Below are 13945 nucleotides of genomic sequence, written 5' to 3'. Positions count from 1 at the left end.
AAGATTTCACGAATGGAATACGCCGAGAAAGTCTCAAATCACATTTAAAATGAATATATTTTTGAAAAATCGATTTTTTTAAAATTTTTGACGTCCTGTCTCAAACGCTCGAGAAACGCCACTATCTACTATTGCCCCGGTTCGGAAATATCGTAGATATGGGTGTGATGCGCAGAGCAGTCTGAGTTGCAATAGGAAAGCAGGTAGTCTGCACGTGACCTGTGTTTACATTTAGTGACTTTGGTGTTTCCTCTTTGTCTACTGCACTCACGTCAAATGCAAACAAAATTGATTTCTTTGGCCGGGAGCTATCATGTGAATTAAAATACATTCACATAATTACGAAAGGCTAAAACACGTTATGAGTTTCAGATTTTATTTTATTTCCACCTTTCTGACAGTCAAACATTAATTGCCATGCAGAACAATGAAGTTATTTTTATCGGTTTGCTGAAAAAATTTTCTTTTATTAATCTTTTCTGCTGAGGCAGTCAATTTATTTGAAACAAAGGGTTTAATTTCAAACTATTGGCTAGTTTCAACTGTTCGGTGCACTTCAAGTGTACATTTTCATCTTCTAGCACGTATGGCATTTTGCCATAACAAAGAACCAGACATGATATAACGAAGTACTGGTACTCGAGGAAATTTACATCCCGAAACCACATTGAAAAGCTTAATATCAGGTCGATGCCTACTTCACTGGGAATCTGGGACTCATTTAAAAATCAGCTCTTTGATGACGAGCCATGTAGAAGAATTTATAGCCAAGATCATCACACTTTTATGTTGTTACTAAAAAATTTACTGGCCCATTTGTGTGATATATCTTAAAATGTAAAACGTTCATAAAAGACCAACATTATATGTGAAAGCTTAGCTTTTCTTGCAGCGTATTGGCCTTAGAGACCTATATTATATGTGAAAGCTTTGTTTTTCTTGTAGCAACATTATATAAATTAATTTAAACCATTAACTTTTCGTGTTAGTGTGTTTGCGGTACTTAACAGTGATGTTGCTATTGCCTGATTACACCACGTGTCTGAAACTGTGAATATCCGCTGACATCGGCTGGCGAGATCATGTGACATGAGCTATGACTGGCTTACAAATACGCGTGTTTGTCACTGTTAGTAGTAGTTTATCATGTAGTGAAGTAGAAGTGGATAGTTCCTGTGAACTATTATGAGTGGAGGTTACACTCAACAACAGAGCTAGGTTAATAATTGGCTCCTTTTACCGACCTCCCGACTCAGCAGCATTAGTGGCCGAACAACTGAGAGAAAATCTGGAATACATTTCACATAAATTTTCTCAGCATGTTATAGTCTTGCGTGGAGATTTCAATTTACCATATATAGACTGGGACACTCAGATGTTTAGGACGGGTGGTAAGGACAGAGCATCGAGTGACATTATACTAAGTGCACTATCCGAAAATTACCTCGAGCAATTAAACAGAGAACCGACTCGTGGAGATAACATCTTGGACCTACTGATAACAAACAGACCCGAACTTTACAACTCTGTAAGCGTAGAACAGGGAACAAGTGATCATAAGGCCGTTGCAGCATCCCTGAATATGGAAGTAAATAGGAATATAAAAAAAAGGAGGAAGGTTTATCTGTTTAGCAAGAGTAATAGAAGGCAGATTTCAGACTACCTAACAGATCAAAACGAAAATTTCTGTTCCGACACTGACAATGTTGAGTGTTTATGGAAAAAGTTCAAGGCAGTCGTAAAATGTGTTTTAGACAGGTACGCGTCGAGTAAAACTATGAGGGACGGGAAAAACCCACCGTGGTTCAACAACAAAGTTAGGAAACTACTGCGAAAGCAAAGAGAGCTTCACTACAAGTTTAAATGCAGCCAAAACCTCTCAGGCAAACAGAAGTTAAACGATGTCAAAGTTACCGTAAGGAGGGCTATGCGTGAAGCGTTCAGTGAATTCGAAAGTAAAATTCTATGTACCGACTTGACAGAAAATCCTAGGAAGTTATGGTCTTATGTTAAATCAGTAAGTGGCTCGAAACAGCATATCCAGACACTCCGGGATGATGATGATGATGATGGCATTGAAACAGCGGATGACACGTGTAAAGCTGAAATACTAAACACCTTTTTCCAAAGCTGTTTCACAGAGGAAGACCGAACTGCAGTTCCTTCTCTAAATCCTTGCACAAACGAAAAAATATCTGGCAACGAAATAAGTGTCCAAGGAATAGAAAAGCAACTGGAATCACTCAACAGAGGAAAGTCCACTGGACCTGACTGGATACCAATTTGATTCTACACAGAGTACGCGAAAGAACTTGCCCCCCTTCTAACAGCCGTGTACCGCAAGTCTCTAGAGGAGCGGAAGGTTCCAAATGATTGGAAAAGAGCACAGGTAGTTCCAGTTTTCAAGAAGGCTCGTCGAGCAGATGCGCAAAACTATAGGCCTATATCTCTGACATCGATCTGTTGTAGAATTTTAGAACATGTTTTTTGCTCACGTATCATGTCGTTCCTGGAAACCCAGAATCTAATCTGTAGGAATCAACATGGATTCCAGAAACAGCGATTGTGAGAGACCCAACTTGCTTTATTTGTTCGTGAGACCCAGAAAATATTAGATACAGGCTCCCAGGTAGATGCTATTTTCCTTGACTTCCGGAAGGCGTTTGATAAAGTTCCGCACTGTCGCCTGATAAACAAAGTAAGAGCCTACGGAATATCAGACCAGCTGTGTAGCTAGATTGAAGAGCTTTTAGCAAACAGAACACAGCATGTTGTTCTCAATGGAGAGATGTCTACAGACATTAAATAACCTCTGGCGTGCGTCAGGGGAGTGTTAAGGGACCATTGCTTTTCACAATATATATAAATTACCTAGTAGATAGTGTCGGAAGTTCCATGCGGCTCTTCGCGGATGATGCTGTAGTATACAGAGAAGTTGCAGCATTAGAAAATTATAGCGAAATGCTGGAAGATCTGCAGCGGATAGGCACTTGGTGCAGGGAGTGGCAACTGACCCTTGACACACACAAATGTAATGTATTGCGAATACATAGAAAGAAGGATCCTTTGTTGTATGAGTATATGATCGCGGAACAAATACTGGTAACAGTTACTTCCGTAAAATATGTGGGAGTATGCGTGCGGAACGATTTGAAGTGGAATGATCATATAAAATTAATTGTTGGTAAGGCGGGTACCAGGTTGAGATTCATTGGGAGATTTCTTAGAAAATGTAGTCCATCAACAAAGGAGGTTTCGAGAGGGTGCGTTTCTGGATGAGGTATCTAATATATTGCTTCCCCCTAATTATACCTCCCGAGGAGATCACGAATGTAAAATTAGACAGATTCGAGCGCGCACGGAGGCTTTCTGGCAGCCGTTCTTCCCGCGAACCATACGCAACTTGAACCGGAAAGGGAGGTAATGACAGTGGCACGTAAAGTGCCCTCCGCCACACACCGTTGGGTGGCTTGTGGAGTATATATGTAGATGTAGATCACAATCTCGATTTCAATGCTTCGGAAAGTAACATGCAGTGTTTGGTGTAATTCGAATTTATACTTTCGTAATACGAAAATATGCAGCGTAAATGTTACTGCACATCAAACATCTTTCCAAAAAGTGTTTTTTTCCCCGAGTTTCGTCTTCTAAAGCGCCGGGAAATTCTACGCCCATATATAAAACCATAACCATTCAAAGGATTGATAAGTTATACAGTTCCGAGAGAAAATATACTGTCAATTAAAAGGGAAAAAACTATGTTTCCACCTGGGAGAAAGTGTATTTTACACCGGGAAATCCGGGAGAAATCTGGGAATTTTTTTTCCTTGTCCACGTATACACCCTGAAAGAAGAAGCAATTCAATGCCTGTCTCGGCCGACCACGTCGTGTAGTGGAAAGTGCCTTTGGTATGTTGCCAATGAAATGGCGTGTATTTTTAAGAGCCATAGAAACCGATGTTGAAACTTCAGAACTTATTGTTAAAGCAGCTTGCTGTTTGCACAGTTACATTATCTCAAGTAATTACAAAAAATACCCACCTTCTAAAAGTGAAGGAGTGTGCAAACCAATACGTGCATTTGTAGATATTGGATCAACTAATCGAAGGTCACCTATTGCTGCAATTAAAGTTCGCGAATATTTTGCTGATTATTTCAACAGAAGATAAGCTACACAATATGGAGATAAATTTGATAACCTCAAATTTTATTTACAAATTATATTATAAACGTATTAATGTGTGATTACTTCTGATTACCTACCAAGTGTTTTGACGAGTTTGTCAACACAACGCATTTATGTCCAAAGCAATGAAGTTAATGATAAACTGCGAAAGGGCCAGTGTGTGACAACAGAAAGACTAACAGATTCTTAAGAGAAGTTCAATGTTTTGTGTGTTCCATTTACTACAGCAATTGGTGTACAAAATATTATTATTATTATGTTTATACAAGTGTAAGTTACACAAGTACAGAGCTTTTACATGTGAAAAAACTGAAGTGCTCAAAGTTGTGTGAAGGTGATTTTATCAGGATTCATGTCCTGACCTACATCGTCAGTTGATGTGCCAGTATTTGAACCACCAAATTCAGTGGGTTCACGGAAATCAACTTGTGCCAAGTCTTCCAGTAGACTTTGAGAGACGTGTTGGCTGCTGCTCATCTTACTCCGCTTGTTCAGCCTCTCCAAATAACTGTGCCAATTGCACTTTAAGCTTAGCTTGTGATCTAAAGCTTAAAAGTAAATGATCAACTTCATTATGCTTATCCCTGTACCAATGTTTCTTTTGCAAGTAACTAATTATACATTCAACATCAGCACTTGGTCCCTGCTTTCTCATTTTTTTTGCGGTTGGCTTCTTTCGTGCTGAAGATGGGTCCAAAACCTCTGTGCACTGCTCCTGAGATTCTCCTTCATACTCACATGTTAGCAACTCTGGCTGAGAAAAAATTATGGAGTCTAATGAGTGTTCACCTGACTGTGAACGCTTGTTTCAGTGCAATGTTTTGGTTTCTGTTGCCGACTGTCAGATGTTATTGCCAAAGATCGAATGTTATTGCCGAACTTTCAAGTGTAATTATTGAACTATCTGTGATCTGTTCGTGTATGCATTTGTGTGTGTGTGTGTGTGTGTGTGTGTGTGTGTGTGTGTGTGTGTGTGTGTGTATGTGTGTATGTGTTGTTATTTTTTTATGCTGTGTGTGTGTGTGTGTGTGTGTGTGTGTGTGTGTGTGTTTTACGGTGTGTATTTACACACCACTTTCCCTACCCTCTGGCTCCTACCCTTGTAACTGCTTCCGGTATAAAACCTGTCCCATGCACCTTCCCACCACCGTCTACTCCAGTCCTGTAACCCGGAAGGTGTACACGATCAAAGGCAGAGCCACGTGTGAAAGCACCCACGTGATTTACCAACTGACCTGCCTTAACTGTGAAGCCTTCTATGTGGGAATGACCAGCAACAAACTGTCCATTCGCATGAATGGACACAAGCAGACAGTGTTTGTTGGTAATGAGGATCACCCTGTGGCTAAACATGCCTTGGTGCACGGCCAGCACATCTTGGCACAGTGATACACCGTCCGGGTTATCTGGATACTTCCCACTGACACCAACCTATCAGAACTCCGGAGATGGGAACTTGCCCTTCAATATATCCTCTCTTCCCGTTACCCACCAGGCCTCAACCTCCGCTAATTTCAAGTTGCCACCCCTCGTACATCACTTGTCACTCAACATCATCTTTGCCTCTGTATTTCTGCCTCGACTAACATCTCTGCCCAAACTCTTTGCCTTTACATATGTCTGCCTGTGTCTGTATATGTGCGGATGGATGTGTGTGTGTGTGTGTGTGTGTGTGTGTGTGTGTGTGTGTGTGAGATTGGAATTACTCCTTACCCTCTCCCTTAAAACCCACATCCTTTAGTCTTTCCCTCTCCTTCCCTCTTTCCTGATGAAGCAACCGTGGGTTGCGAAAGCTTGAAATTTCTGTGTGTGTTTTTTATTGTGTCTATCTACCAGCGCTTTCTTGTTTGGTAAGTCACAGCATCTTTGTTTTTTAATATATATTTTTGTGGTCTTTGCTGTGTGTGTGTGTGTGTGTGTGTGTGTGTGTGTGTGTCCAGATGCTACTGTTTCTCTTTATAGATCACCAGATGGAAGTCCGCTAATATTTTTAGAAAAACTTGAGACTTTACTAAATTTCTTTCTTAGTCCTCAGTGGAAGAAATATAGTATAGTGATTGGTGGTGACACCAATGTCGCATTTGATGTAAACAAAGACGTGCACACTGTAAATGAATTTAAAAACCTGTTACGACAATTCAACTTCATTTTTAAGAACTGCAAACCCACAAGACAGTTCGCTTGCCTTGACAACATACTTACAAATGTCAGTAGAGAGTTACTGTCTTCAGATGTAACTGTCTTCGATTCCTTTGACCATGACTCAGTTTGGGTATAAATAGGTACAGATAGCCCTAATATGGACTATAAAGGGTTTATAGAGCCTAAAATAGTCTTCACAAGACCAGTGACGCAAGAAAAATTGTCTAATTTCATGGTCTCACTCAGTAATTATGACTTGTCACATATGTTCAACAATAATGCCCAGAGCTCTGCCAATACATCGTTCGATAGATTTTTTTCATTCTTTCTTAAATATATTCGAGACCAACTACCCTCAATACAAATGTAAAGTTAACCCTAAAAGTAACAGTAATAGACATAGGGATAAGAATCCATGGTATACTGCTCAACTAGCCAATATGAAAAGGAGGTTGTTGTTGTATAGAGATTCTTACAGACTTCAGAAAACTGATATGGCTAAACAAAGCTACTCAAGAGCACGAAAGGAATGTAAGTATGCTTTAAATGAGGCCAAAAAACAACATAACCTAGTCAGCATTGAGTCATCAAAAAATAAATGCCAAAAAGCATGGACTATAATAAATTCAGTGGCCAAAAGCAAGCAGAAAGCTGAGGTAGAAATATCAGCAGATGAATTTAATAACTGCTGTATAAAATCTGTTAACCAAATTAGGGAAAGCATTGGGAGGCCACAAGAAACTGTAGCTGATCTCATTAACTATCATAATGTAGACTACACCCTGAAAGACAGATTCCTTTTAACAGAGGTTACACCAGATGTTGTTTTAACTATTGTAAATAATTTTAGACCCTCTGATAGTGAAGACATATTTGGCATTTTGTGTAATATGTTTAAAATAATCGGCACATATTATATCCTCTTACTAAATGTATAAACAGATGTCTAATTGAAGGAGTATTCCGACATGTATTAAAATTATCCAGGGTAGTGCCCATTTACACGAAAGGAGACAAAAATTGCCCATCTAGCTATCGCCCAATATCTCTGACACCTATTTTATCTAAAGTTTTGAAATTCATCATCAACTCCCAGTTGTGTGATGACATGTCATAACATTATTACTGCAGTACAATTTGGCTTTAGGAAGGGCAAATCCACAATCCTTGCCATTGACTCCCTGATTAAAAGAGTGCTTAGTGCTTATGAAAGAAAAAATTTTGCTCGGGCTACCTTTTGTGAACTTAGCAAAGCCTTCGATTGTGTGGAGCATATTTCACTCCTCAACACACTAGTTTATTATGGAATCGCAAACAGTGAAGTTGACAACATCTTCGAATCTTTCGTCAGCAACCGTAAACAAATTGTTTGTATTGGTAAACAGAGTGCGGTGTGCCACAAGGCTCAGTATTAGGACCTCTGCTATTTATACTAATGACAAATGATCTACCGTCTTACATAAATACTCACTCCATTCTCTATGCAGATGATACCACATTTTTCAATATCGAGTCCGACATGGATATGCTGCAAACTGTGGCAAATGACACAATATCACAAGCATCAGTCTGGTTTCTAGGTAAGGGGTTCCTGCTTAATGAGAGTAAAACTCAAAAGATTGTATTTAGTTTAAGAGATCTGTCAGTAGCAGACTTCATAGATAGTGTTAAGTTCTTAGGTATTGTTATAGATAGTAAATTGACTTGGGAGCCACATATTAAATACATTAGTGCAAGGCTGTTTAGAGTGGTGTATTTGTTAAGGAATTTAAAAAACCATGTACCTGCGGCCTTTGTAAGATCGGCCTACTTTGCTTTTTTTTTTTTCAAAGCATTATATCTTATGAGCTTTTAATATGGGGCAATAGCTCACACCTTCAGGACAATTTGGTACTTCAGAAGAAAGTAATTTGAATTATCACAAACAGTGATAAACTGGCCCACTGCAAACCACTGTTTATCAACTTAAAAATATTAACTTGTATAAAATATTATATAAAATTGTATATTGTATAAAATATTAACTTGTATATTTACACTGCCCTACTGCATATAAAGAGCAACTTAACATAATATCAGCATAGAAGAGATGTACGCTCTCATGGAACCAGAAATAGTAGCCACCTTGACATACCGTACTACAGATTATCCAAGTCACTGAACAGCTACGAAGTGGTGGGTATGAAGATGTTTAACAAACTGCCACTACAATGGGTAGAAGCTCCATTAGATTTATTTAAAGACAAATTATTCAGTTGGTTTGCTGCAAATCCTTGCTACTCACTTCAGGAATTTTATGACTGTAAAATGTCATAGTGGTACCGGTTTGGAGAGTACAGCTTGATTTCTTTAACTGAATAATTTATGATGCAATGTTTTCATATTACTCGATTTTTAAATATTGTATTTTATGGAAAACCAATAGTGACATACTGATCTTCGTGTATATTTGCTGTATAAATTGTATACATGTAACCTGACTTTGTCAATTGCTTTAATAGCTAAACGACAATAAAATTTCATTAAATTCAATTCAGTTCAATACATCCTACTTTCCCGTAACCCCCCTGGCCTCAACCTCCGTTAGTCACTGTCCTCACCCATCCAGCCTCCTCCCTGTTCCCATTCCAGCATTACACAGCCGTCATTTCACCGCCACACCCAGTCTTTTAATTTCTTTTTATTTCTCTCCTTTCCGCTACTTACCCCCTCCCCCCTCCGCACCTTCTCTCGTTCCCTCCGTCTAAACTGCAACACTTCACTGTCCGCCACTCCCACCATACTATCCCTCCCCCTTCCCGCGCCAACTTCCCCCTTACCCCCACCCGGTCGCCACTCCCATCATGCACTGATGCTGCTGCTTGCAGTGTAGTTTCAGCTCTCTGGGACTGCAGGTGTGTGTGTGTGTGTGTGTGTGTGTGTGTGTGTGTGTGTGTGTACGTACTGCTGACAAAGGCCTTATTGGCCGAAAGCTATACGTGTGTGAATCTTTTTGTTGTGCCTATCGCGACTCAGCATCTCTGCTATATGGTGAGTAGCAACTTTCCTTCTCTGGTATTGTTACATTCCATCCTGGATTTTCCATTGTTTGAATATTTGATGTGGGTTGTGCTTCCACAGCACAGTCCATGAACCGTATGTGTTCCCTCCATGGCCATGATCTGTACTGTTTAAAGCTCTGGCCAGTGGTACCTTTTACCATCTTCTTGTGTTTGACGTAGGCAGCTCTCAAGTTCCTCCACTTTGTTTTTAAGGTCTGGGCTGCAAATGTAAAAATGTACCAGTAATGTATTCTTGTGGAATCTATGAAGAAAATCATGATTGGGGCAGATGTCTGAAGTGGAAATAATCACATTCAAAGATATCTCTAATGTTAATGGGATATGAAAATGCCTCTTATGATATGCTACCTTTCCCATTCAAATATGAAATTCTCTTTCCGTATGTGGTCCTCTAGTATTGAGTATTCGTCCTGTGACGGTTTTCAATTATTCTAACCAGTAAGTATTTTCTTTGTCATCAAAGATCCCCCCCCCCCCCTCCCACCTACACACACACACACACACACACACACACACACACACACACACACACACACAAAAAAAGAAAAAACTGGCAAGTTGACAAAACCAGTACGGTAGAATTTACACCTGAAGTAGAACATTCTACCATTTCATGGCAGTAAAACAAATGGGTATAAAAATATCGAACTATATAAGATATTGTGTGATCCATGTAACCCTTAACAAGCTGAGCCTGTCATAGCTATGGAGACATACACTGTAGTATCTCATAACGCAGTTAACTGCCGAGCAAGATATGTCGCATTTTCAATAAAGGGCAGTTTCGTTGTTTCTACAATATCACATTTGAGTAACACAATACCTTTAAAGGAAAAATAACCAAGCGACACCTCTGTGAAGCTACATACAATATCCAATTTCTGTGTTATCCATACAAAACTCAGTGGGTAAATACTTTAGTGACTGTAAATGTTAAGCAAACAACAACGTTTTGGATCATTGGCAAAATTATGTGAAATATATTTGTCATAATATCGGAAATATTACTTTAATTTGTGTTATGAAAGAGTTGCGTGGAATAGCATCTTGTGTTGTTAGCATTAAAAACAAGCATGGGAACAACACACGACCTCAAAATATATGACGTGGGGAGGGACAATGAATTTTTGTTTAAATGGAACACAATTACCATACATAAAGACCGATTTTAACGAAGGTGACGGTTCTTTTCTCTTTCCACTTTCTATGTGTAGTTTTCCATTTTGATGGTGTTGTTGCTTACGTACTTGCAGATGCTTTAAGTTGTAATATACATGAGATGAATCCAGTACTTAATAATATACTTTGCTACATTTTTGCTTCTGTGGAACTTAAAATTTTGCAAAAATATTTACCATTTTGATCCAGTTTAGCAGCTATATCCCTCCAAGTTTCAGCCTTCTTCAGAATGTTCTTGTAATCAGGATCGCATGTATCATACAAAAAGTTGTTTTCTCTCACCTCCTCTATAAGTCTTTCTGTGTCCATGATGTGTGCACTACAAGCTGTAAGACAAAACTGCCTCTCGCCGCTGCTTCCGGTGTGACAACAGAGCAGTCGAATGCACCAACAGAGGCAAGCAGCCGGCTTGTGGCGAATCTGTAATCTGTGACAACACGGTGGCGCCCGGTGCGTCAGGCCGGTTGCCGGTGCATCAGAGCCGCACGCTGTGTGACCGCTGCCATACTATAACGAGCAATTCAACAGTGTGGCCTGCCAGCTGTGGTTCAAGGCCACAGGCCGGACGGGCAGGCCGCATACTGTCTGGCCAGGCCTTTAAACCAGAAATAGGCCATTTTCAACAGATACGTGATCAGTTTACTTCTAATATATTGTTATTGCTATAGTTGAACTGTAGTTGAAGATTAAGGTACATTCACATCGAAAACCAACTCCAACAAACAAGAACATAAAACTGTTGTGAGTTTGGCAAACTTGCAACTGTTGTGAGTTTGGCAAACTTGCAACTGTTGTGAGTTTGGCAAACTTGCAACTGTTGTGAGTTTGGCAAACTTGCAACTGTTGTGAGTTTGGCAAACTTGCAACTGTTGTGAGTTTGGCAAACTTGCAACTGTTGTGAGTTTGGCAAACTTGCAACTGTTGTGAGTTTGGCAAACTTGCAACTGTTGTGAGTTTGGCAAACTTGCAACTGTTGTGAGTTTGGCAAACTTGCAACTGTTGTGAGTTTGGCAAACTTGCAACTGTTGTTAGTTTGGCAAACTTGCAACTGTTGTTAGTTTGGCAAACTTGCAACTGTTGTTAGTTTGGCAAACTTGCAACTGTTGTTAGTTTGGCAAACTTGCAACTGTTGTTAGTTTGGCAAACTTGCAACTGTTGTTAGTTTGGCAAACTTGCAACTGTTGTTAGTTTGGCAAACTTGCAACTGTTGTTAGTTTGGCAAACTTGCAACCGAAAGGGTGGACTGTGCCTTAAGGTTTTCAAACGAATCCAGAAGTGGCCAATGGTGAACTTGGATGGGTCCTGTTCCCCTACAACAACCTTTGTGCTCAGAGAGAGAGGAAAAAAGTGTGTGGTGGGAATCCCAGATATATACTGTTTCGCACTCACATTATGTCCTAAACGTGGTTTCACATAACTTCATTGTATTTTGAAAAGTGAAATAAATTATCCATTGGTATATTTTGAGTTCCCGTAAGTAACTGTGTTCGTAAGAAACATTCCTAAACACTTTGTATTTTATGTTTTTACTAATTTTGTACCTTCTAATGTAGGTAATGGCTTAAAAATGTACACAGGGATTCAGAACTAGTCACAAAAAAATATGTAATTGTGATGGAAACCTTAATAAATTATAAATTTCCGTAGAAGTTCCAATGAATGTAATCCACAATGTAAAGGACCTTTTATTCTACATTGTTGCTATCGCCATCACCTTAAATCAATAAATAAATAACATATGCTGGAAACACACATTATCAGACCTTCATAACATTCTTTTAGGAAATGTACTGTGAGTATTTGCATTACTTTCTCAAGACTCTTCAGAACGACCCTGTGCATTTCCAGATTTGTTTGCATGTAGTCATATTGATACGGGAAAAAAAGGATTTCAAGTATATAGACCTGTTTGCTGTCAAAAGAAATTTTGGTTTTAGGAGGAGTCCGAAAGTGACTTGTCACAATCTGAAACAGACGCTTTGAAGGAAATAGATGATTTCCTCGATGAAGCTCTTGGAGATTCATCAGACTCGGAGGGTCCAACACCACCAAAAAGAACAAGAGAGCACAGCCTTTCTCCTCAGGTATGGATTCAGATAAATGTGACATTTCTTGCTGGAAAAAAATCTTTGTTTTGTTCATGTCAAAACATAAAAGCAATCAGATAAGTTGTGAGATACTTAAAAACTGTTAAATTGAAGAAATTTTCAAATAATTTCATTGTTCATAGCCATTACTGGTTCCAAACACAGTGTTAATCAAATTGCTGCAATTTATCATACTTGCCTAGTGTAATGTAACCCTTAATGTAGTTTTATTTTAAGCGAAGTATTATTAATAAGAATTACAAACTGTTTTATTTGTATATGATATCTGAGAGAAAAGTGAACATCAAGCCTTTTCTAGACTTACCCCATTTATTGATTTGACCAATAAGAGTCAAGAAAAGAGATAATTAACTTCTGCTGCCACAAATATTTGACTGTGGCTTTTTTTTATAAAAATGTGTCACAAATTAAGAGATTCCGTCCTAACAGCGCAGCTTATATTGCTGTGACTGGAAGAAATAGCAATCATACTTACACTCACAGGTGGGGGGGGGGGGGGGGGAGGGGGGGTTGAAAACAGTGGCTGTTGTTGCCTTTTTGGGGGGTAATATATTGTCGTCTTCAACTACTTATCGTGCACTTTTTAAATAGAAATAAGTAATAAATTCGTTTCTGAAGTTTTAAACAGAGATACAGATGATTACTAGGTTAAACATAGGTGTGACAATATTAAATAGCATACTGCAGCTGCAATGGTTTATAGTTTAACTGTTGAAAATTCATTGTCTCTTGTAAACACACATTAATTTGTAAAGTGGTGAAAGCAACTGCACACTTGATACTACGTAAATATCTGATAGTGGTTAGCGAAAACATTATATAAGAAGTAATAAATCAAAACAGTTGGAGAACACTGTGCTCACAGATCAAAATAAGTATAAATTCCATATCGGCATGTACAAGGGTTGGAACTTAAATAGTGGCAACTGTTTATACACAACCAATAGAAAAGAGTTGCATGTTTGTACCTGTTACTGTCCTTCAAAGTAGTCACCAGTCTTGCGTAGATTTGGAAGGCGTAGTATACTGTTAGCAGAGCCTGTTCTGTTGATGGTGTGAATGGAGTAGAGTAAAGTTATGGTGATTCACGTGTATGGCTGTGATTGTGTTATCCTAATGCATTACGTTCCTCCACAGCGGACCGTCGGTGCACAGTATTACTGTTGGTTTTTGGAGCATCACCTGTGACCAGCTTTGCGAAAGAAGTGGTGACACTTTCTGCGTAAACCACCAATCATTTGGCATGACAATGTGCAGGTGCATACAGT

At 39.1% G+C, this 13945-nt stretch overlaps 1 protein-coding gene across 4 annotated transcripts in view; it reads left to right on the top strand.

The window, feature by feature from the left end:
• The window catches only part of LOC124619632 (anillin-like), a 139288-nt gene that overhangs the window by 51424 nt on the left and 73919 nt on the right, over nt 1–13945 (top strand). For all 4 annotated transcript variants that reach the window (XM_047146142.1, XM_047146144.1, XM_047146143.1 and 1 more), the window contains one exon: nt 12507–12653. In XM_047146142.1, the coding sequence (XP_047002098.1) occupies nt 12507–12653 (147 nt within the window). The remainder of the gene's footprint in view (nt 1–12506; nt 12654–13945) is intronic.

The sequence above is a fragment of the Schistocerca americana genome, chromosome 6 (assembly GCF_021461395.2).
Source record: "Schistocerca americana isolate TAMUIC-IGC-003095 chromosome 6, iqSchAmer2.1, whole genome shotgun sequence".
Lineage (NCBI taxonomy): Eukaryota > Metazoa > Arthropoda > Insecta > Orthoptera > Acrididae > Schistocerca > Schistocerca americana.
Note: the sequence above shows the minus strand (reverse complement) of the source record. Positions and strands in the feature narration are given on the sequence as shown.